Source organism: Dermacentor andersoni, chromosome 2 (genome assembly GCF_023375885.2).
Source record: "Dermacentor andersoni chromosome 2, qqDerAnde1_hic_scaffold, whole genome shotgun sequence".
NCBI classification, from domain to species: Eukaryota; Metazoa; Arthropoda; class Arachnida; order Ixodida; family Ixodidae; genus Dermacentor; species Dermacentor andersoni.
Window position 1 is genome coordinate 156,516,205 of NC_092815.1, and position 25,532 is coordinate 156,541,736.

Genomic DNA, 25,532 nt, shown 5'->3' on the forward strand with positions numbered 1-25,532 from the left:
GCGCAGTGCAAGTATTGTTCAATACCAATCGAAGAAAGGAAGTTTACAACACTAAAGTTGCCCCAGCACTAAACATGTGGCAAGTTCTTAGAGTTGCGATTGTTATTCTTGGAGTTTGTGCTCTGCCCCTTGCTTTGAGCAAGGCTAAACACCAGCTTCCGCACAATATGACAGAAATTAAAAAGGTGAGCTACTGATAATCTTATATGTGTGTACATAACCCAGCTGCCTTCCTACAGGTAACGTATTTTTTTCTGTATCACGCTCTTAAATTTGGTTGGTCACAATGACATCCGTATCCCCTTTACGATGGTATGGTGGAACAAGCTACGCATCTTTTCCTTTTCATATTTTTCATGCCTCTGACTCCTTAAATGATTCCATGCAGTACGCTGCACAATTCAATAGAGAAATATTGCATCATTGCACGTTCTTCCTGTCTATTCTTCCTTAATAGTTCAACAATGTTATACTAGCTGACACTTTTGATTCCATTACCTTAGCCATACTATCTATCCTTAAGCCCAGGATTTCGGGCAGGATGTCAGAATCTATGTGCACCACTGAGTAGATACTGTGAGGACCTACCTGCACATGAGGAAAGTTTTCTGCAACATATCCAGATATCACGGAGGAAGATCTTCTTCATCTTAAGAATTTTCTCCCGTAACTCCGCACTCTGTGGCATTCTGGTTTGGCTCACACCAGCATGTTCGTCTCTTCGAGTAAAGCTCATGCACTAGAATTGTGCTGTCGGCCACAAGCACTTTTGAAAAATGTTTGAGGGTGTTCATTGAAACACCGTGTAAAGGTTGCTGATAGTCTCCAGTATATTGAACGATCTCCAGCTCAAATGAGCCTGCGTAATTTCATTTGACCTTTTCCCGTGCAGACAGGCCGCTTTCTTCTAACGCCCCTTCTATGTATCTCATGTTCTGCGTGCCCTTCAAAACTCAAACACACCACTGAGATTGCAAGCATAAGCCCGGGAACCACACACCTCGTAGCCTTTCCAATTTCTTGTAATAATAAAGCAGTCTATGTTTGAATAAAACCGCGTTTCTTTCGCCGTTCGCTTTGGTTGCATTGTGATGAATTTCTACGTATCCCTTTTTCAATAGCGTTTCTCTGTATTGATCTCTAAATGGCATCTATATTTGCTTTATTGTGACCACCTGATCAGTCGTGTTATCAAACGCGACGAAGCCTTATTTAGGTCACTGTGCTTCATCCTCTAATCCACATATACCACGTGTTGCACGTAACTAAAACGAAACCTTAAAACTGAAATGGAACACCTTGGACTACAGAGGCAAATGGTACAGTTTTCGCCTTCTCCGAGTTACTCAGAATATTTCCGGAACCGCAAAAAATTTGCTGTTTAGCTTAGTTCACGTACACAAAAGAGATAATTTTTAATGCCAGACAGTTGCAGAGGTCGGCCTCAATGAAATTCCTGCTAATCCGTGCTGAGGAAGGGATTTGGGCGAATAACGGAGATGTGATGTGAGGAGGAAGGAGGGTGGTGGTTCTGCCGAAACGGTGGTGAGGGCTGCACAGCATACTGCTTCGGTAGAGAGCGTACGTTGGCATAGGGCAGTGGGTGCTGGGGAGGTGTACTCGGCCTGCACGTGTAAGGGCAACGGAAGATTCCCGCCGCCGAAATGCGGCACTCCAGGAATTCGAGTTCCGAAGACCCGAAGACGCATTTCTAGTGGCTGACAACCAGGCCTAATTGTTGAAGGCGCTGAAAATGTTCCAGGTGGCGACGCTCATCACCTTGTGGGGTAGAACTCTCAACGAGGGTGGCACCGATGTACGCAAGTATAACAGGGAGGCCGCGCGTTACCTTGGCATCCTTTGGAACGTTTGAGCTGCGTTGCGTAGCCCAAAAAGCATGTGCACATACTCCAACAGGCCGAAGGGTGTAGTAATCTCTGTCTTTGGGATATCGGCTCACTCAACGGTGATTTGGTGACACGCTTTGAGAAGGTTGGCTTTGCTAAACATCTTGCATTCTTCCAAGTAGCCTGTAGAATCTTGGCTGTGTAATGGGGGATAGCTATTCTGAACCGTGTGAGCGCTGAACACCCTGTAGTCACTGCATGGACGCCAGTCGCCCGGTTCTTTCTCGGTTACCAGATGAAGTGGGGAGGCCCAAATGATGAAAAAAGAACGAATAATGCCCAGCTGGAGCAAGTCATCAAATTCCCATTTAGCAATGGCGAGACGCTCCCCGAAGAGGCGGTGAGGATGAGCTGGGACGCCTGGACCAGGCATGAGGATGTGGTGGGCTACCCTGTGCTTGGTTGGCTCATTTAAATTGCAAGGCCTCATCACACCACGAAAGCTTTTAATAATTCTAGCGTCCGGGTATTGTGGACTCAGCGTGCGGATACCAGTGGGAGTCACAGCCAACAAATTACCTGTAATGTAGAGGCGTGTCTTGCTTCCATGCAGTACTTAGCCAGTACTAATACTGGCTAAGTATAGATGCAACAGCCAGTTAAGGCTGTTGCATCTATTATTAGCATATTAGCATATCGGTATTAGCATATCCGGTATTACCCGGTATTAGCATATCGTACAAGTTTTTCGTTTCTGGAGGGAACTTTCCCAACAAAACTTAAAGTGGCGAAAGTTACTCCTATCCATAAAGGCGGCATTACTTCTGAATTAACAAATTATCGACCGATATCCGTGCTACCAGTCTTCTGGAAAATATATGAAAAATGCGTAAACAACCGTCTTACGAAATATCTCGACAAACACAGCCTATAATCGCCATATCAACGTGGTTTTCGAAAAAACAAAATGGCGGAAGAGGCTCTAATAAGTGTAAAAAACCACATAATAGAAAATATTGAAAATAAGATGTTCACTTTCGATGTCTTCCTTGATCTGCGTAAAGCTTTCGATTCAGTTGACCATCATATTCTATTGCTGAAATTAAGCCGCTATGGAATTCGTGGTGTTGTCCTGGACCTATTTAAAAGCTATTTATCATCAAGATATCAATTTGTTGGCATAGAAAATGTAGAGTCCCAGTACTTAAGCGTAATAAAAGGAGTTCCACAGGGATCTATATTAGGTCGCGTGCTTTTCCTTCTATATATCAATGATATTACGGATGTTCAATATACACCGGAAATTACAATGTTTGCTGACGACACTAGCCTGTTGTTCACAGGATCTACTATTCATGAAGTAGAAGCTTCAGCAAATCTATACCTCACTAAACTTTCAGGTTGGCTAACTAAAAATAAACTAAAAACTAAACACACAAAAAACTAAATTTGTTATGTTCAGGCCTATTAACAAGCACATCCGCGGCAATGTAATAATTTATTATAATTCCTAGGAGTCTGGTTCCATGAACACCTGTCATGGACACCACACGTGCAACATCTCTTAACTGATCAGGCTCGCTCTGTAGGATGTCTCAGTAAAATTGCTTCCCTTCTACCTTCGTGGTTAACTAAATCACTCTACTATACGTTATTTTACTCGAAACTACTATACGGAATGCTGGTGTGGGGAACAACAACTAAAACAAATTATGATAGGTTAATAATCCTGCGGAAGCGCGTGCTTCGTATTCTGGAAAAATATAAAGGTCACGCCAAGGACCTAGCCACTGAACCACTTTTTCTCAAACATGAAATCCTATCCGCAAAAAAAGTGTATAGTCTAAAGTTGATGCAACACATACATAAACACAAATTACAGGATGCCTTCCCAAGAACTGTATCCACGAAATATGGGTTCAGAAGCTCTAGCCGAAAAACTAAAAAAATACGCACGAACTATGGCAAACAGGCCATTGAATATAAAGCAGTGCAATTATTAAACCTCCATGAATCGAATATTGACCTTACATTACAAGCCAAGAAGCTCAAGCGCAATTATAGATCATTCCTTCTGACTACTAACCTCATAGTCGATCCATAAATGTTGTCAAATTATGTTTTGTATATTTTGAGATGAATTTTTTAAATTTTTTTGCTGGAAATTGCGAAAATTTAAACAAAATTGTTTGATTTCATTTCAATGTATCTTTTTTAAATGTATAATGTATTGTAGAGCGTGTTGCATATACATGTATAAACAAATACGTATGTGATCCGATGTAGAGAAGCAGATGCATTGTACTTAATGAATCGTATATTGAGTCGTGTCAACTGCTGTAGACTGTCTTGTTCATCAGGGGGCTATGACCTCGTCAGGCTTTCTCGCCTTTAGTCTTTGCCTCCCGCAGGGAAATTTTGTATTCTTCCTGCAAAATAAACATGTTTGATTTGATTTGATTTGAATCAGACGATGGCGGCGCATGTTGACGTCTAGAGGTTGAAATAGTTCACGAAGCCAGAGCTCAAGATGAGCTGCTTGACGTCTGATTGCGGGCCGAGTTCGAGCGTTAGCGACCGCACACATACGTGGCGATGGCAGTAGAGTTCGTCGCACGAAGCGTTGGTACAAGTGACTTAGAAGTGCGGTCACGCTTTGAGAACGGCAGTGTGCTGACCTTGGCACCCATGTCTACGAGGAAGTGCAGGCCGGAAACGCGATCCATGACTAAGAAAAGGTGGCTGGGTTGTAAGGCGAGGTCGCATCCCACTGTTATTGATCTTGCAGCCACTTCCCTACCATTTCCATCGGGACTTGCACATACTGGCGGACGCGTTGTACTGGCGGACGCGTTGTTGAACAGTGCGATGATAGTCGCAAACAGGTGATGTCCGAGGACGGCGCCAGCGGAGACAACTCGGGCAAGGCGAACGACGTTTATGACGTGAGGAGTAGTCAAACTGAGTGGGCGTCCGTAGGGTGTCGAGGGAAACGACAAACTAATGGGTTCCGGACTCTAAGTGCGGCATGACTGAGCACTCAGGTGTTGAAGAGAAGGCGGCAACCAAAGGAGACGCGTCGTGGACTCAATCAACGCACTGGGAGAAGTGTTCAAGGGTCAAGTGCCATGTAGCGGCCAAGCCAATGCGGTTGGAGTGCAAGCGCTGGAGGAATATCTCCATCAACAGCGCATCGTTTGAGATGACGTTGCGTGTGCCCAGAAGGTGCTGCATGCGGTTGAGTAGCTTGAAGTGATGGCTATCTTTAAACTCCTGGGAGGTTAGCAGGTGATGGAGGCGTGGGCTCTCCGACGTCGTGATGAGATCTATAATACTCTGCTTAACTTGCTTGTACAAGGCATTGCTCGAAGGTGCAGCCATGACGTCCGTCATATCGTGAGCCAACTCAGGAGACAGGTTGAGAAACCTATCTTAAGAAACCGAGACAGTCTAGAGAAACCGAAAGTATCTGAGGTGATGTAGTGCTGATTGTAGGTGATGTAGTGCTGATAACCAAACATTGGGGTCTCAGCACGTCTCAGCATATTGCGAAAGAAGCGGGAGAGAAAGAGGAAAAGCTGGAGCGCGGGTGGCAGGCGAAGTCGCAGTTTAGGGGCGAGAGAATATAAGCAGTAGTTGGTGAAACCAGTTGAATTCCAGTGTAGATGGGTGATGTGGCGAGTAAATGGTTGGAGTCACCGCCCAGCATCCGCCATTTGCGGTAGTTAAGCACCCGCCGTTCTTGGTAACAAACGTTTACTGAAAACCAATCTTCGCAATTACTTATTCATCAGCCATGCCTCGCCACGCATTCCTTAGTGGCAGGGTCTGTGGATTACAACTAAGCTGTCGCGACAAGTTGCGACCATAACGTGACGCTTGCGGTTACGGTTACCACACTCGTGCTTCTTACTATTGCGCGAATACTATAAACATGGGTTTACTGCAAAAGTAGAGAACAGACATTTTAGAACCGCGTTTCTCGCCTTACGCTCAACGCAAGCACCATTTCAGCATGTTGCAGCATTGCAGCATTGAAGCATGTCCCTTCAAGACAGGGACGCGAACGCAAACCTAAGAACGCGTTAGAAGACAGGGTACCGCCTTGGGACTCGTGCCAAACATATCCAAGCCAACAATATGCTAATAATCATGCCGTCGTTTCTACGCAAAGCGGTTATGTATTTAAACTTTTGGAGTGACAGTCCAATCGCCACCTACGGGAGCGCGTGAAGCCACCGGCAGCCATATTGTTAGAGAAAAAGGAGCGCGGCTACAGTACGTGGCTGCGGTATACGCGCGACGCAACCTGTGCTTGCGGTTCTGCGATGAAAAATAAAATTAAACCCCTCTAGGAGGTATATCAGTCCGATATTGTGTGTCGCTGTTGTAAAAAAAAATGTCGTGGTGGTGGGGGCCTTGTGTTCTGTGTACAATATGTTGCAAGAACTGAAAAACAGTCGTTTCCTGTTTTTTTTTTTTAATTCAATTAACCTGCAGCGTGGATCGGCACTGTGATGCCCTTTCGTCGATACGTGGTGTCGGCCCGTATTGACACAATGACATGACCTTGAAATACAGTATCCTTATGCCATTTCTTTAAAAAATCACTATTTGTGCCAATAAGCGCTTTTGGTTTAAATCTAGAAAACAAGAAAAAAATTCAACGGTAGGTCTCATTTTTGTCCGGCGTTTCAGTTCTAGCTGAAAAGAGTCGGTGAAAGCAACTTTACAATAAAGCTGAGGCAACCCACAATCTGCACGTAGTAGCAAGCCTACATGCTCTCCAATGAGGGTAACCTGCCAAAGTTAAGGTCATGCGCCAGCTGGCGGCTCAAGCAATCTTTACTTTTCTTTCGTTTTTGCATTCGTTCTGCCTGCGTCTGCGGCAAAAGCGAGAAGTGGGAAGGCAGATAAACAGAAATTGGTGGAGGGAGGTGGTAGTGTAATGGTTAACGTGCCCATCTCCCAAATGCAAGATGCGGCATTTGGGAAATGGGCTCGAATCCCAGTGGTTTGTTTCTGAAGACAGCCTTCTGTGCTTTGTGGTGACTGCGAAGCTCAGAATGAGGCGGCAGCCTGACAACCGTAGCCGTCAACGTAACAGAATAAGTGGGCGTGCAAGGTCACACCTAAAGCCGAAAGTACATTCAGAGGAAATACACTATGCCCTTGTCGACAAAAAAAGAAAAAAAAGGAAAACGTGATGAGCAACGAGCGGTGTTGTTTAGCGAGGCTGTAGATAAATAATGTAACCATAGACAGGACCACCCTCCCATCCCGGTGCTAAGCGGAAATATACATCGACAACATGTCAACTAGCGTGTAAGTGAGACTTCATTAATGACGTTGCGTGTTTATGTTGTGTCTAGCAGGAGCGAGTAGTGCAAGAGAGGACACTGGAGAGAAGGTGGTGAGCCAATTCCGCGAAAAGTAATTGAGGATAGCCATATTGAACGTCGACGCCGTGTTGAAGAAAGCCTGTGACTTCAGTTCCTCAACCGCCAGAAAGGCTTGAGCGGTAGCATACCGCTGGGCGTATTTGGTAACCACAGCGATAGACACACACTTTGCGGAAGTAAACAGAGGAAAGTGACGTAGTGAGTTGGCCGCCCTTTTCGCGCTCTGGCATAGACTGAAAAATGAATGTGGCGAAGTATGACGCACAAGATAGTATATGCCAACCCAAACGAATCAGCGTGGTCATGCTTGCGCGACACGCCATGGTATCCTGCCAGCAGGACATCATGAAGTTGCAGCACTGACAGTTTTCATCGGGTACTTGAGAATAAAAACGAGCATATCAGAGACGTCCGAGGGACGTTTCTACGGTACAAGAGCACATCGCCCCCCCCCCCCCTCCAGAAAAAAATAAATCACGAGTATAAGCTTACGAATAGGGGAGGGGCATCATAAGACCGAGCACTACGGCGCTTGTTGATCTTGTTCAGGATGACGTCAACGTTTCATTCAGCGTTTATTTCTGAGAAAATTTGTCGAAGTTACATTTATTTGCATCACAATGGCGGGAGTAATCAGGCATACATTGACATCATTTCATTAGAGGGTGCCTGACTACTCTGTGGAGATTACGTATGACAATGAGAGCAAACAGAGAAAGCTTTGCTTACATCGATTCGCACATACGTGAGATGCGCATAATTTTTTGACTATCAATTTAAATGATTAAGAATGGAGCTCATTAACGCAATATTTCTATTCACAGTGAGAAAAAGCGGCTGTCGTATTCACAGTAGAATTCATTTATATGGCTTTAATCCCATGGACATTATATTGTTAGCAACTTCCGTGGGATTGGAGTCGTCAAAATGGGATACAGGTGACAGAGAAATCAGGAGGTTGATGAACGGCAAGAAGGCAAAAGCTTGCACAAGACCTCAGGGATATAAAATGACTTTTTGAGCAGCTTGGTCAGGGGGCCACGCCATGGTTTCCACGTCTATTAAAAATCCTCCAATATATGAACAGAGGCCGACAAAAATGCGGGCATTTTGGGAAAGGTGAAACCGCAGGAAATTTCAAGACAGCATTAGCCTAAATATAAAAGATGACTTAAAAATAAGAAATCATAATGTTGAAAGGGTGCCCAAATTTTGGCACAAATAAACTGGCTGTTGAAGCAGTTCAGCTGAAACGCAATGGTGCGAAATAAGGCGAGAATGTCGGCAAGTGTTGAACAAAGGTCAAGTAGGTCCTGTGGCCGACGCCAGCGCTCGGCAGCTGTCAAGCGACTGCACGTATTAGAGAGATGCCTGGTCTTCGGTCGTTACAGTATGATTCGGGTCTGAAATATTGGAAGCGGACTCCATCACATTAAATACACTGCATTCCACGGTGTCATTCTTGGACAGCTGGCACCGATTCTCGCGCAATGAGGATGGGAACAAATTGTCTCACGTGCCGGCTATCACCTTCCTCGAACTGCCAACATTCCTTCCTCTCCGTAGTTGCTTAGATATTATTGGGTTCGGCTGCTAATGACGAGGTCTCGGGATCGAATCCCAACCACGGCAGCCGTATTTCAATGGGTGTAAAATGCGAAAACACCCGTGTACTTAGGGTTAGGCACACGTTAAAAAATCCCAAGTGGTCTAAAGTATTCCCGAATCCTCCACTACAACGTGCCTCATAATGAAATCGTGGTTTTGGCAAGTAAAACCTCATAATATGTTATGCAACATTCGTTAAGGATGCCCTGGGCGGTCGCACAACTCTTGAATACAATTAAGTGTCAGTAGTTGTGCGCGAGGTCCTTGAGTATGTGGATAGCCTTCATGGCGTTCGACAGCTGCTAGTCTACATTGCGGCTATATAATAAAGGCGGAACGGCAACATGGTCGAGTATGTGTAGAACATACAAATCTTGCATATATTACTGCACAATAATATTAAATAGCGTTCTTGCTCCATGCACGTGGATAACCGTCATTGGAGACTACTTTGGAAACTAACTGCAAGTACTGTATGTGTCATACCCAAGGGTGTACCTGGCCTGGTGGCCAGTAAATGTGACGTAATATTGCGAGCAGCTTCGGCCATAGCATGCTAACGGACGACGACACAGACTGAAGTGACTAGCGCAAAAGTGGACAGGGGACACTAGAGAGGCTACAAGGACAAGCGCCCAGTTTGAAGTTTGCGCTTATCCTTGTCGCCTCTCTAGTGTCCCGTTTCCCCTCTTGCACTAATCACTTCAGCATGGAATACCAACTAGCCCGGTCTCACACCTTGCGACGACACAGGGACAGTTTGCTCAATTCCTGTGTCGTGACTTTTGTGTCAAGGTGAAAAACCAACATATCTATGTATATGTCTTGATGCTTAAGCACATGTAAATTTGCAGCTGCGGCGGTAGCCCATGAGTGCGCATCGCAAAGTAGCTAGTGTAATAATTGTGTGCACCTTAACGACTTCTATAGGTGAAAATCAAAATCCGTCCACGACGGCGTCTCTCGTAGACGCTGTGCGATGTTCGGGCGTTAAGAATGTGTGCCGACTGACGAAAGGCTGCCACGAAGTGCTTCTAATGGTTAGGCTAGCGTCTTTACTCCATAGAATAAAAAAAAGAAAAAGGAAAAGAAAACAGAACCGTATCAAAAGTCCAGAATCAGCCATTGCACTTCGCGACTAAACGCTCTTAGGATGACGAGTAATTTCCACGCGACGAGTGGCTACGCTTTACCAAGAACACTGATAACGCCGGCGGGACAAGCATTGTGGTGAAGTTGCATGCGTAGAGATAGCTTTCAATTATTTTATTTTTGTTTCGTTGACGTCATCACGCGTAACCGCTCGAAGTTTGAAAAGTTTAAGGTCAGTACGCCACGTGGTGGCACTCATGCGAACTAAACCCTTGTGTCCAGAAAAGCTGGATACGCACGTTCCTGCGGAAAGGTTTGTGTCGGTCCAATGCGTGCGTTGGACTACACAGCCGAACAACTAATGTCGACATTTCATCCAGACAATAAAATGCAGAGACAAACGCACTGGGCTCCACGACAATAAGCTTCGCTTATTTTAGCTATCAGCTACGATGTTTTCTGCACATTTCACGTATGCCTGTTCATATGTAATTGCGATGGTTGGTATGAAAATATGCGGGGGAAACATTTTGACGGACCTATTATGTAACTGTTCATCACAGAACGATCAAACGATTTCCCTTCGGACCGTTTTGGAAAATTATACGCCGGCTATTTAGAAAAGTTCCTCGGAAAATGGCTTTGTGTATCTGCGTTGCACAGAGCGATAAAGCTTCGACTCTTTTTATTTCAAATCCAGCAGCTTATATGACCTGTTTTGACCGACTGCAAAAAAAAATTGCAGTTTCTCCAGGACTAGGAAGCACTGACTGCGATAGCATGGCTTAACGTTGCGTCTGAATTTCTAGGACGGTGCTTTAATTACACACAGATCCGACTAACGTGGACGTGACATGCGAGGGTGCGCCAAGATTTCTGGCACTCCTAAATGCTTTAACACGCAGTGTAGGTTATGTAATGATATCGCGCAGGCGTTAAACGCTGCCCTTAAAGAGCAGTACCACTAAAATGACACCGCTTACAGGTTTCAACACTGATAATATTTTGGATCAAGATTGAAGACAGAGATTGAGGACGAAAGGCATGTGCTGCAATTGTTATGTTTCATGTCATTCTTTTGTGGGCGGCCATTCTCAGCATTTTGAGGAATAATTCAGTCAATAACGTAAACCAGGTATGAACAAATTTAGTCATTGAATAGTTTATCAATATAACCGGCATATCTGACATCGATAAGCATATAGTATGTATATACTTAAATATATGCAGAGCCCCGCGGCGGTGGAGATTTCAACGACGACGGTGAAAGTTCACTTGCAGCGTCATGTAATTGTTGTCAGAATAATAAATAGTTCATCCTTGGAGCGGTGACCTGTTCTTCCTGCTGTCTACTTATTTTGAAGTTATTCTGTGCCTTCCCTAGTGCAGCATAGCCAGCTGCGCTCAAACCAGTTAATAACACCGCCTTGCCTGTGTGACTTCCTGTTCTCTCTCGCGCCTTGCCGCTTCAATATTTCATACATATGCAGCTTGTAGATTTATGCTTTATTTTTGCCTTCGCGCACTACTCTACAGCCTCAGAAGTGAGTCGTTATGCAACAGCGGAGCGTCACCTCTGAAGTTACTGTTTCACTTGCTGCCTTACTTTATTCAGTTAATGTGTTCCCTGCCTCCATTGGGGAGCAGCGCAATAATTTTACAACCCTTAGGGCGACATAGTGATTTATACTGCAAAGCGTTTATTATTTTATACGAAATTCTCTGTCACTGCAGTCGTGCTCATAGTTCAGATGAGAAGGGAGTGCAGAATTGCTTCTAAGCCATTAGTATTGTTTCTATGGTGGACCGTAAATGACTCTAGAAGGATGCTCCTGGCTTTATGATCATTGCATATATTTAGAAATTCACGAACTCTGTCCTCCAACAGAGTGCGTTGTGTGTGATTCACAATGTGATCCCTTCCAGTAGGACAAGCAGGAACACGCCTTCAAGAAGGCGCATATGGAGACAGCTGGCACTAACCTCCGATAAAAGTTTATGTTCAAAAAAGTTCCGGCCATTATGCCTTCAGCTTGATTGTAAGCTGTGTTTGAAAACTAACGTTGCCAAAAAGCAAATCTGTTAGAAGTTAGCCCCGTGTGTGTGTGTCTGAATGCACCTTCATGTCTCCGCGTTCTTGCATGCGATGGAAGAATACCAACAAGCTCGCATTCAAGATATTGTTCGATTGAACGCACAGTGCGTGTATGATGTCACCTAAATGCGACGGTAACAGCCATAAGTTCTCTTATCCATATTTTACCATTCCTGAATACGACATCTCAAGCGAGCTGGAAACAAGATGTATAAGGAAAACGTTAAAATGGTGTCTATGAAGGCCATCTGCGATCGGCGACACGTACTTGGCCAGCATGTTCGTAAGCGTTCGTTTCGTCCGTTCAACAAGACCGTTGGCCTTTCGATGATATTGCGTTGAGTGTCGGAATTGCGTACCGCATAGACAAAGCAACTGTTCTACAGCTTCGCCGATGAATTGCCGACTGCGCCCACTTATGATCATGCGATGTGGGTCATGGTGTAGAAAAACGAAGTGCAACAAGACAGCTGCGACACCAGCAGCGGGACGTGAGGATATTGCTGCTGTTTCTGCGTAGTGATTAAGGTGGTCAACAGAAATATTGACCCGTTGGTTGCTGTCCAATGAACGTGAAAAGGGGCCTGGGAGGCGGACACCAACACATCAAAAGGGTGTATGTAGAGGAACAGTGTGTGGAGGACGCCCTGAGGTAGCGCTTGAAGGTCGCTTATGACGTTGGAACTGGTCGCAGCTGACCCGGTACTGACCTGTTGTGTGACGCATCTGTGGCCAGTAATAGAGCGCCTGGACGCGGTACAGCGTGCAGGCAAATCCCAGATTACTGTTTACCGGGACATCAAGCATGGCACGTATATAGCACGTCACTGCTTAGACTTTCCTGCACAACACGGAGGAGGCGAGCACTACTCACTGAGAATTTGGTTTTATAAAGCAGGTCGTCAAGAATAGAGAATCGAGCACTTGATTTGGAATTGTTGGCAGCGAAAAAATAGAAGTTACAAGCTTATGTCTTTGCGCTGTTCCTGCTCAACGATAACATCGGCTAATAATGAGCAATAGCAGACTGAGAGTAATCGATGGTGTCTTCATCGGAGCGTGTCATTGCCAATTATAGGCGAGATATGCAACCACCGTCAGCGTGACGGCAGCCATTCGCGTAGATTTCTACAAAGTTCTATTTTAGAAGTCGTAAAGCCCATTGTGCGAGGCGGGCAGACGGATCTCGATGGCTTACAAGCCAACATACTTAATGGTTGTCGGTTGTGATTTTGAATGGGCGATCGTAACAACAAGAACCAAATATCTGGACAGCAAGAACAGCCGCGGCAGATTCTGCCTCCTTGACTGCTATATTCGCTCAGAATTGTTCACACAACAACTGGAATAAGGAACAACGCGTTATGATTCATTGTATCATTGTCCGATAGCTATGGCAATGGCGTCAGTATGGATTTCGGTGGCAAAAGAAACTTCAGGGTCGAAGTGACGCAGGGTAGTTCCCGACGTAAGTAGGAGCTTGAGCAGACAGAACTGCAATTTTGGTGGAGGATGCGTGGTACCCCGCACCTCCTCCAAACTTGTTACGTATGACTGCCAGCTTATTGAAAGAAGAAGGTCAGCAGAGATGATCGACCTTAAATATAGCTCGCTAAAATGCTGCCACTCACAAGAAGGAACCGTCATCGTCTTCCTCATTTTTTCACAAGCGCCTTAACCGACTTAATTAGCCATTTCAATCGCTTTCACCCGAGTATTAAATTTACTGCTCACCACTCTCCTAGTCAGGTCAACTTCCTGGACACGACGGTCTACATAGAAAACGGAAAACTGAGAACGACACTTTACCGGAAGCCTACAGACAGCCAGCAATATTTAGACTACAACAGTCATCACCCACGACATTGCAAGCAAGGAATTTTTGTCGGACAAGCGAAACGTATAAGAAGAATCTGCAGTGAAGACCACGATTATATCCACCACCTAAATGACCTTAGATCAACGCTAGCAGAAAGGAACTATCCCCAAGTTGCTCTCGATAGAGCTTATGATACCGCGTCAAGATTGGAGAGACAGTCGGAATTGGCGAAGAGACAGCCCACATTAGAATCTGACAGACCGCCGGCCTTTATAACAAAATATTCTAATGCACTCCCAAACATAAACAACATCTTAAGAAAATACCACCCAATATTATCAAGTAACGAGCGTCTGCGAAAAGCGTTCCCGGATGTACCCAGGGTTACCTATCGCCGAAACAAGAACTTTAAAGACATGTTAGTGCACGCAAAAGTCAGCCAGCAGCATTCCCCCGTAATAAAAGCATGTTGTCGCCCTAGATGCAAAACCTGCAGGCACCATCAAAGTGACATTAAAATTAAAAGCACCGCAAATAATTATACACATGAAGTCAAATCCAGCTTCACTTGCACAAGTTCGGATGTGATTTATATGCTTGAATGTTCCTTCTGTAAGAAACAATAAATCGGTGAAACAGGACAATCAATGAACGTCAGATTAAACGGACATCGCGCGGACACAGCTAAAAAGCTTCCCAAAGCCGTCGCCGAGCATTTCAACCAACCAGGTCATAACTTTGATGAACTTAAACTCTACACCTTACAGTAAAATTTCCTTTCTGAACGAGAAAGAAAATACAGAGAATCATACCTTATCCATAAGTTCAAGACATTGCAACCAATAGGCATAAACGTTTCAAAGGGAGCTTTAGAATCTATTCGCTATGCTAAACCTCAAGCTATAGGCAACAACACTTAGTTTGATTTCTTGGCGTATCCCCCCCCTTTTCCTTTTTCTTCCCTTCTTTTTCTTTTTCTTTCTTTCCTTCTTTTTTTTTTCTTTCGTCAGCTGGCGTGTCAGACGCCCTTGACACGCCGGCTAACGCGCGTGGGTTGACAGACTAGGGTGAGGGGAGGGGGGGTCCTGGCTTTGACCTTGTACACACCGTTCCTTTACTAATTCGACACGCTAACACACTTTCCCTCGTTTCCGCGCCCTCCCGCCTCACACCCCCTCCCCTTTAGAATAACCCCACCTATATATACTGTGGCGAGGAAAGCATATGTCGCCTTGAAGAAGACAAGTCCACTTGTCGAAACGTTGGCTCCTGCATTCACCTTGTTCACGTTTTGCTCATCGCCTTGAATTGCCATCTCCCGGATTCCCCGTCTTTTCTCTGCATTTTTTCAAAGCGTTACAATATCTCTTCAGAAGCGCTTGTCAAGGAAAGAGAGAAAGTTGACAACAGAGTAATATAATTATTGGGAATAATTTTAATGTCTTGATGTGAATGTCTTTCTTATTTTGCAGATTTTCGAGGGCTTTCGGGCCGGTCTTGCACTCTCCGACATCGACAACGACGGTGACCTTGACTGTGTAACGACTACCCAAGTGGATTACAATGCCAGCGTGCCATCTGCAACATACGTCTGGCATCTCCAGGCCGTAAACGGGCACGAAGCGTAAGCTTAATGTCGGTTTACCCAGCTACTAAGTTATCACTGAACAGGGGATCGAAAGAGTCTTCATAGCCTATGATGTACAGTGTCGTATAGTTTCACATAAATGTTATTTACAGACAGATCCACTTTACGGTTTAAAACATCCAGTGGGTTCTCTAACTTTCAAGAATTTTGCACCTTCCCATTAATTCAACTTTTAGTCATTCAGCTTTTATTATCGTATCTCCTTATTCAACTTTCCTGAGCCAAATAGGTGGCTGTAGGTCTTGCATCCCGATAAGAAAGTACTTACTTTCGAATTTACCGATAAGTTGCGCAGTCTTCGTTTTCAACGGCTCTTCGTTTTTATTGAGTTTGTGCGTACAACTATAATCGTGATCAGCGTCAGCCGCAGGCTGAAAAGAAGAAAGGCTATTCCTATGTATAGCATTTCTTAATTCATATACTGGGAAAGGCAACTAGGGGCATAAGAACGCCACATGAAGTGATCGAGACATGCTCACTTACTGCGGCCGACAAAAAGTTAATTATTCAATTTTAGTTCATTGGGCTGCTGACAACGATAATTATCATCGCACAACTTTTTATTTATTTATTTATTTATTTATTTATTTATTCATTTATTTATTTGTTTATTTATTTATTTATTGGCCCCACAACGTATTTGCACAGGTGCTCTTCGTGTGCCTCCAAGTGCCTAATTTTAAGAATACCATAAAGCTTAATTTTGAACACCCGGTATATGCTGCACTAAGGAGTGCGGCGGCGTAGCCCCACGGCAAATATGCCATACGTTGTTCGGGTTATATTTGCTTCTTTATTAAGAAAACAGAGTGCTAGAATGTTTGCATTACTAGTGTCAAGGCGATTAGTGGGAAGCTATAGTAACTATCAGCGAATCTCGTTGACAACTGTGTGGTGCCGCGCACTTCGCCTCATTATCTTAAAATGGGACTCCGAACCCCAGATGATAAAAACCTGTGCAACTGGAGCAGTTGTTAGAGTTCCTTCACAGGAAATTAGAGCAATAATAGAAATCTGTTAACCTAGTCACGCACTTACCCTTTACTAGATCAATATTAGATCACGCTAAGAACCTACATATACAGTAAATACATATTACTACATACTACGTATTGCTCTGAAGGAAAGTGTTAAGCATTGACAATATCTCTACGCGTTTATGTGCTTATTCATGAAAAGATTGCAATAACACACTATCTCTGCAAGTTTCAAAATCGAAACAGTGTCAAACTTTTTTTAGAAAATCACTGTAAAGCTTTTTGATACTGACAATAAACGTCTTCTTTAATACAGGTGCGTGTATGTATGGGGAAAGGGGGGAGGTCACATGCGACAAAAATCACCCTTTTGGAACGACGAAAATCGAACCCCGTGAAACAGTCTTTAGTAATCCTTTGAACGCGAGTCCGGAGAGCGTTATCCATCGTCGAGGTGATTGGCGCACTCTATTTCCGCTGAAGGACTAAAAACATTAAAAGTCGAAGACCTCACTTGTGGCGAAGTCCCGCATAAGGCAGACCATCGCCAGCGACGCCGTTTTGAAACATCGGAACGAAGGTCGTTAAGGAGGAATTGGAAAGGTAAACGTTGCGTTCCTTTCGTAGTAGCTAGGTTTGTACTAGGCCTTTTTCGAAAAAATAAATACGTGATACACTCTCACTAGGCCCCTTGCTCGTTCCTAGCCGTTGGGGTTATCAGGAAAAGCGGTTCGTTCCCCCTTTAGGGGCAGTCTGGGTCGCGACATACTGATGCACTTTTTCTCTACTGGAGCTACAATCGGCCCCTTTATTTTTTAAGAGAACCTGAAAATTGCAGCTTTGGCTACCAGGCCGTCATGCTCTCTCTTGTGGCGAAATGAACGTAAGCCCAGAATCCAATTATATGCATGCATGTCTTTCATATAACATTTTTTTTCTATCATTGCAGGCGAAATATTTACTTCTATGTCCGCCCCGGCAATGCCCCTGGCCGGATCCTTTTCACTGCCAACAATGGTGAATATCTTGTTGCGGTCAAGAAGGAACGCATTAGATACCTAGGTACTGTTGTTAAAGAAAGAAACAAAGAAAACGCGAAAAATGGAGCCACCTAGTAGCCTCTGATCAAATGACTAAGCATACCTTTAAAGAAAAAGCGAATTTAGCTCGAAAGAAACAGAACAGAAAAGAAACCGAGAAAGAAGCGTACCAAATTTGTGGAATTGATGACAGATTATTCGGTGAACGAAGCAAGCAAGTCTGGCTATGCTTATAAGAAAAATAAAACATGACAAAAAAACAGCAGCTCTTTGAGTCCATGGCGCCATCTAGCGACGCAGAATTCACTTAAAGGGGGCGCGGAGTTTTTATTGCAGTACTAAATATGTTCTACTTATCTGCTGGTGTAAAGTGTCGGCACCGTTGCAGCTTACAACAATGAGTTATTCTTTTATGCATTGCTTAGCCTAAAACACCTATGGACCAAAATAACGTTTCATGTGCAATTTGACAAAGTGTCACGAGATATTGCTACCGGCCTTGTCACTGGCGTCCTCATTTGCCGTAATCCAGCCCATCCCTAAAGAGTGACAGATGTGTGGACAAGCTACAGCGTTCCGGTATTCGCTGAAACGAATATTTCGCACTCATCACATAGTTCTTGTATTCTGCAACGCCTGAATGTTAAGCACTATCATCATTATCACGTTACCGTACGCATCGAGACACACAGGCAATTAAAACGTCTCCGGTAATTGCTTTATGTTAGAACGGAATGGTAGTACCGTACCGTATACTGCACTTTCCACATGGCAACTTGCCACTGCTAAAGCTCTCTAATCTTGTAGGAGCCCGGCATAAAACATTCTCGTGTTAAATGAACTTGGTTGGATCCCTGTGTTTAAACGACGAAGCAGGTTACGCCTTAACCTGTTTAATTCAACCTTCCATAATTATGCGGGGATCTGCTCATCTCAAGACCCCGCATTATGTTTCCTCACGTAAAGACCATCCACCTTACGTTAGGCCTTGCCTCTGTAGGACTGATCTCCTTGAGTATTATTTGTTTCCAAGAACCATTGTCGCCTGGAATTAGCCGGCAGATGAGGGGTACGGGCCCACCCCACATCACATTAACACTCACCGCAATCGCCTTAATGGTGCTGCTGGTCATGTCGAAATGTACATTTCGACATGACCAGTACATTTCGACATTTCGAAAATTTATGCGTGCGTAAAGCACGCATAAATTTTCATTGGTTAGCGTTTTTTCTTACTATCCATTTCTTGTGCCAATTAGTAACGACGTCAAGGTCAGAGAGCACTCTATAGATATTTTCGCCATGTTTTTCACGGATTTATAGTTAACTCAATCATCAGTCAACAGATGAATGCTGAAGAATTTTTACATAATCGCAATATGGTGTCGTGCTTAGAGAATTCAAGCATCACTCACTTGAGTCACTGTTAAACGAATCAAAATTGGCCGATTCGTACTAGGTCCAACAACTTCGCAACTTAAACCTGTGGTTAGCATTTATCAAGTTTCACCTTTCCTCATCCTATTGCCCTGTTTCTTTGTTAACTGACAATTTTAACGTTGTTTTTTTTTAGTTTCAATTACGCACTCAATAAATAAAGACACAATTGGTGGACGCTGCTGACAGCAGCTTCAAACTCATCATTCCCTGGGTTAACTATGAGCGCTGTATATAATTAGGGAATATTGCTTTCACGCCTCCTATTTTCTTAGATAATACAAGACATATAGTAGGCGTGTCCATTCTCCTCCGTCTGCCAAACCAGGCGATTACGTCGCATTTGTAGAAATTGCGCACGTTAGGTTATGCGCGCGTGCAAAATTTCGTTCATGCGGTTAATCACCGCGTTATACAAGCCTTCTGCGTATGTATTTAGGCGCTTTGGGTGAAAACGACCTGACATCGGCTTTCCACGAGGACTAAATGGCGTTCTAGCGTGCATACTTTGCAAACACCATATGCTGGCAAAGCTTTAAACTGTATAATAGTGTTACAGCTGATGAAACTTTCTACTGCAAATGCTCGAAAGAAACAGCTTTGCTAGAAATTTACTGGATTCCCTGAAGTCACAAAAAAGTGTACGTTGTTTCACATTTGGTTTGGGCCTCCTCCATTTTTTGTATATGTCAAGTAAAATGAAACAAAATTGAATTGAATTGAAAGTCCGTTTTTTAATTGCCAGGGGCTCGATTTTAGACAAGCCCCCGCAGGCTAAGTAAGAGAAAGTGAATCAATTGCAGACGTCGGCACCAGGCTCTTATCGGTTATCTACTTTCACTCTTCTGGCTCTGCCCCATCGAAACCCTCTACACTTGAGCGTGCTCCTTGCCTCTTGTCAGCCAATTAAATAAGAAAAAACACTGAACGTAGGCAACTTTATTCGTTTCCAAAGTAACAAAAGTGGCCTCCTATAGAAGAGGAGAGCGTTTGATTGGGTAGTCCTGGAAACGCTGCGGATCATCTACCGATGCTTGCGTCGCCGGTTACGTAAATTAGACGCCATGTGATTGCAATAAAAACATATTGGAATTGTTTTAAGTAATAAGGCTCAAGGCTATAACTCGGAAATATTTCAGTCGTTTATTACCAATTATTACTGAAGAAGAGGATGTCTTTGATGAAGCTTGCAGCATAGCGCTTTGAAATGTTCCAATACGCACCGCAGTAGCATCTTCTAAATTATTTAGCCTGACAGTTATAAAATTCCTGAGGTATAAATTTTGTGAATTTTAAGGAAGCAAATGCTTTTCTTATTAGCACCCCTGCGTGCTCCCTTTCTTTCCTCTTCTTCGTGGCCAAGCAGCTTTACTAATATCCCCATCAACAGGTACATTATTCATACTCGGAGTAAGTGGGAAGCTTTATCTCGGGGCATCCTATCTAAATAAATTGGAAATCGGCAATCATTCTTTTAAGCAACAACTGCACCGAGTTTCAGCAGTTATGTTGAATTTAGAAGAAACGGCTATAATGTAGTGATTTCGCAAAGCAAATTGTTTATTTAGGCTACAAATATTTTTTAACGAAAATTCATAAAATATAACAGAACTCGTGAAAGCAAAAAAGTATACAACACTATACGGCAACAATTGAAAACGATATTGAAGTGCTGCAAACTACACATAATAATACATGTAATGGGGACAAAAATTGTTTAATTTACGCCAGCCTAAATTTTACAAATAATTTGAGATATGCCGCTTGCAAAACCGTTTCAAGCATTGTACCAAATTCATTTACGTTTGAAATTCGTACATCAAACTTGTCCGCGTTATATGCTCCAACGAATGCTGTTTATAAAATGCGAGATTTGTTTTTGGTGCTAAGTTATGGATTTCTAAATTTAGTGCTTATTTTCAAATTTAACAATTTCCGGCAACGTTTTTTTTTTAATACCGTTCCCAATGTCAAAAGTGTTTGCGCCACCGCTTCATTATTTCTCTCTTAAATAGAATAAGTTTCATTTAAGTCGATTCAGTGGTTTCGTCATAAAAAAACCTCCCTGCGTTACATATATATAGAAACACTGAACTGAATATATATATATATTTGAGTACCCCGCATCCGAGATAGGTCCAAGCTAAAACTGCCTCGAAAACAATCCAACGCACCGTTTCTATACAAACCCATGAAACAGAACGCTGACGTATACGGAAGCTCGCAGACACAGTGGCGCAGACATAACCAAAAGACCGGCACTGAAGAAAAAAATTCCAGGGAAGCTTCGCGGAGCCGTTCTCTCGACTATACCCTCATCTGGAATGCCGACGAGTTCTCTGGCCGGACGTCTAGCAAAATGATGATCGAGTTATTGGTAGCCGAACAAGTAGCTGGCGATCTTCGTGATAAGCCTGACACCACTGTGCACTCATTTGCAAGTATCGAGAATCGAGATAAAGTGACAGCCTCACAGTGCTTTTCTTTATTGTGTTCTCTTTTAGTTCTGTGTCATCACATACGTTATGGAAGGCATTCCAAATTTTTAAAGCCGCTACGCCACGTCTTGGTGAAAAGGGGAAGGTGAATGAAGTGTCCATAGTTCCGAGGTTAGGTGCCAGGACATTCCGTCGGCACGACCACCACCGCATGTACTGCCTTTTGCTTGTGAAGCACGAGTTCCTGTTAGACCGTGTGGCATGTTTCGCCAGAATATGTAACCATTTAAGGTTTGGGGTGGACCCTGGACCCTCACGTGTGCCCTGATTTTGTTTTCCCCGCATGGCTCTCGCGTATCCTGTAATCCCGGTTAACCGCATAGCTGTGCCCCGCCACCGTTCAGTGTAGTTAACAATAGTACAAGAGATCCGGAAAGTGCTGCGCTGCTAACGCCACCTCACGGCAGCATTATTCGGGCGCAGGAGGGAGTAGTCTCTTCCTCTTTCGCTTGCCGTTGGTGATGCGCGGACGGCGGCGCGCGCGCGCTGACACGGGTACTAGCACTGATTCACAAAAAGCTTCAAAGCGGGGGACCGGAATGAAGTAACACGATAGTTTGAATGCGCCACCACTAGCGGGCCTGTACAAGCAAAAGATTTGGCCTTGGAGTTCGCCATGGGGCGAACATTTCCCTTGAATATCCTTCCTCAGTGAGGCAGACTTCCTCGCTTTCATAGCGCCCATCGGCATGCTCTATTGGTAGTCGTTCGGCTGGCTTGGTTCGTGTACAGAAGATGGAAAAAATGCCCTTTTAATTGTTTCCACTACTCTGTTGCGGTTCCTCTGTGCCAAGAGCATGTTTGAGACCTCACACATTTCCCTCTAAGTGGCGATTAGTCTTGATGCAGCGAAGGACTCATACTCGTTGTACTCCAAAATGTTGCACCCCCCCTAATTTTTCTTTACCTTCCCACATCCTAGCAAACGCACTATACCGATATGTGAACCAGGGGCTTAGGTAATACCTGGTGCCGATGCCAGCGCCAAATTTCGGCTTCAACCAAAGCCATCGTTGGGCGCGGCGCGAAGCAGACTAATGTCAGCACAGGTTCGAGCAACATAAACTGCCTGCAGAAAACCACCTGGATATATAAGCGCGGGATTTAACCGTCTCCATCTCTTTGCAGTTGATGGGCCTCTTCAGCATGGTACAGTATTCTACTCTGACTACAAGGACTGCATCGTGCTGAATATGCCTTACGGAAACTCGGAAGGTATAACACAGCTAAACGGCTAATCAGCTACAGCCTTACGAATACGTGTTAGAGCGCACTTCTTGAGCAACTGGGATTTCAATGAAACGCTATCAAAAGAACAAATAGCATTCGAGTGAATGCACTGGCAGTTTATAATGTACTCTGTCATTCGTTCATGAAATTCCTGAAAGTAACCTTACATTTATACAAAGCAGGTACATAAATACAAATTGCGACTATGTTGCAGTGACACTTAAGTATCATCTTCATTTGGATTACCCAACATCGACTGTGTTTGCCCGAATGAACCGCCTGAAGTTGCCACGCGTAGCGGCGGGCAATTTCCCAAAGAAAAAAATGGTGCGAGGAGGACAACGCCGACAACGACGCAATGACTCACTCTTGGTATCCGTGGACTATTTGGGGAAATTTTCCGATGGATGTATAGTACCATTACTTGCCGCAACCTGTCAGAAATTGTAACACACTAAACAAACACTCTCTTCCTTTTACGACAGTATTTTATGACAGTAAAACCATCATAGGCTATATTGACATAGACTGCCTGATAACTAGTCCTAATGAAAGCACTGGCTGTCTTAATTCAAAAATTTCCTCACCATAGCAGAAGCAGCGGCAGTATTACTTGCGAGAAACGCCGGCAAAGTGCGGACAAATACTTCGTAGTGAGGGCATATCAACACGCACTCTGACAATCCCACCGAAGAACACAAGGAGAAGCACTTTATCTACATATTCTTATCTCCAGCTCATCGCGTTTGTTTGCTACGTCTTCGTGACACGTGAACAAGATAGAGCACCAAATAGTTCTGTTGCTACAGGTACTGTTTCCTTTATCAATGCCAGCTTTATGTCTGGAAACTCCTGGTAGCTCAGCAGCCACATAAAGTCAAGCTTTATAACATAAATCGCAGTATAAGGTAAAATTCCGAAATCCACGTGGCTTGCATAGCAAACGAATATCTCAAAAGAATAGCACTTTCTCGCAAGTAGCCCACACCGGAGGGAGTTTGTGTAGGATGCGTGCATTGCGATATTGCTTGATAATAACTCAACAATAACTACATCTTTCGAAAAAGCTTCCGACTATTTCGGCGGACATTTCCATCGCAATCTTCGGAACTGAACCTGCAATAATTGTACTAATCTTGCAATATCCTTTTAAGGTTCAAAGTTCAATTCTTGTTTACTCATAAATACGGTAAATACATAGACACATTGCCTGATATATTTTTCTATGCAGATTTCCAGGGCCGAGAAACTAAGAAAAAGTTTATTTGTTCTTGTGCTGCTGTTTAATGACGCGTAAGCTGTTTTGTATAATGTTATGTTCCAATTGCGTCTTTTGCCTCCACAGAATGCATGTTGTGGATATCTTGGGAAGCAAAGAACAACGTTCCGCAGCGTTGCACAGAGGAATATGACGACAAGTGCGAAGACGCTAAACTAGCATTTGATGACGAGACCTGCAGCCCTTTCTTCGACCTCAACGGATCATAGGAGTGTTATAACAATCACACATGGAGATTATTCCTTGCACTACAGCACGTCGTTTGGTTAATCTCTAAAAAAAATAAGTTTCTCACGCTTACATGCCATCTAGGCACAATGCTGTAAAGTCGCAACTACAGGCGTATTTTTTATTGATGGGGTGGAGCGAACTTTCTGAGCTTTCAACAATAAATGACAGCTGAAAGGCAATTCAATAGAAGCGGGAACTTTCCTTAGTGGTACGTTGTACACTCCAGCATAGATTAGAATGCCGAGGAAGGTATAAAAAACATTAAAGTAACCTTCATACAGCACTATTTTTTTTCTTTTAAGTCTGGTGCCTACGTCCTTGCAACGACGTATAATTAGATTTGTTGTGCGCCAATGCATGCTAACACAGCATTATTACCTCGTACCCCACTTCGCGATAATGGCCTTGCGACTACACCATCGGGCAGCTGTGGTCGGTGACATAGGTCCCATATCAGCAAGCACCATACATTTAGAATTCTTCCGTTTTATTAGAAATGCTGCCAGAGTACGATACAAACAGCAAACTTGAGGGAAGTAGGCTGCGCATACTAATATCATTCAAACAAACAAAACAACAAAAAGAGCCACGAACTCAAAACTAAGAGATTCGTTCACCGAGAACTAATGTTTATCTCAGGAAAACAGGTAAGACTCATCACAGCTTGCTGCCGACTTCCTATTTTTCCTATTTGAAGCGGCATGAGCGACCAACGAGAGGTGAAACTTGAGTGTTCTGGGTTATAGTTTTCTCTATGAGGAAGTTTAGTTGAAAGCGGCTTGCTAGCGGCAGCGCGAGACAGCGCTGAATATAGTTTGCAGTAGCTAATGCTGCGAGTTCGTATCAGCAAATTCACCACTCATCTTGAGGTACAGGTGTCGACCTTGTGGCCTGACTGGTTGGTTGACGGCGTGCAAGAACGTGGTAGCGCAAGAGCTCATCGCATAGTCCACTGGCGTTCACTGGAATACCGAACACCTCGAAGCTCTTTAAAGGGCTGCACCGATCGTGCTAAAGGAGATGTTGATACAAGCACGTGTTCGCTATAATATAAAATTGCATGCTATGTTTCGCGGCCTCACTGTCGTACTTTGTCCACACATTTCGGTTTCACACTCAAACGTCTAGACAATCCTAGCAATAAGTGCAGCACCAGCCGCAGCCGTCACCTGCAACTACATACGTCGCCACATTGTCGGGCCTTTCAGAAACAAAGCGGAGTATTTTGGCCGAACTCATGCATATTACTGCTTAGTTGCCTCACGTGGTGAAGCTTCAATGCGCTGTATTGCACATGTTTTGTCGTAAAGAGCAGCCGTTGTATGTTTC

At 44.0% G+C, this 25,532-nt stretch overlaps 1 protein-coding gene across 1 annotated transcript; it reads left to right on the forward strand.

Annotated features, from left to right (window-relative positions):
- LOC129387439 (uncharacterized) lies at positions 1–24,586 on the forward strand. Its single transcript, XM_055076361.2, has 5 exons — positions 1–185; positions 15,336–15,487; positions 17,438–17,505; positions 22,592–22,678; positions 24,039–24,586. The coding sequence occupies exons 1-5, from the start codon at positions 75–77 to the stop codon at positions 24,179–24,181; spliced, it is 561 nt and encodes a 186-aa protein (XP_054932336.1). The 5' UTR covers positions 1–74; the 3' UTR covers positions 24,182–24,586.
- Positions 24,587–25,532: the final 946 nt, after the last annotated feature.

Bases quoted from the DNA above. Each gene is read 5' to 3' on its own strand.
- LOC129387439 (XM_055076361.2), top strand. From the start codon at position 75: ATGTGGCAAGTTCTTAGAGTTGCGATTGTTATTCTTGGAGTTTGTGCT. The intron at 17,506-22,591 runs GTGAATATCTTG...ATCTCTTTGCAG, and splicing joins CCTTTTCACTGCCAACAATG to TTGATGGGCCTCTTCAGCAT. The intron at 22,679-24,038 runs GTATAACACAGC...TTGCCTCCACAG, and splicing joins GCCTTACGGAAACTCGGAAG to AATGCATGTTGTGGATATCT.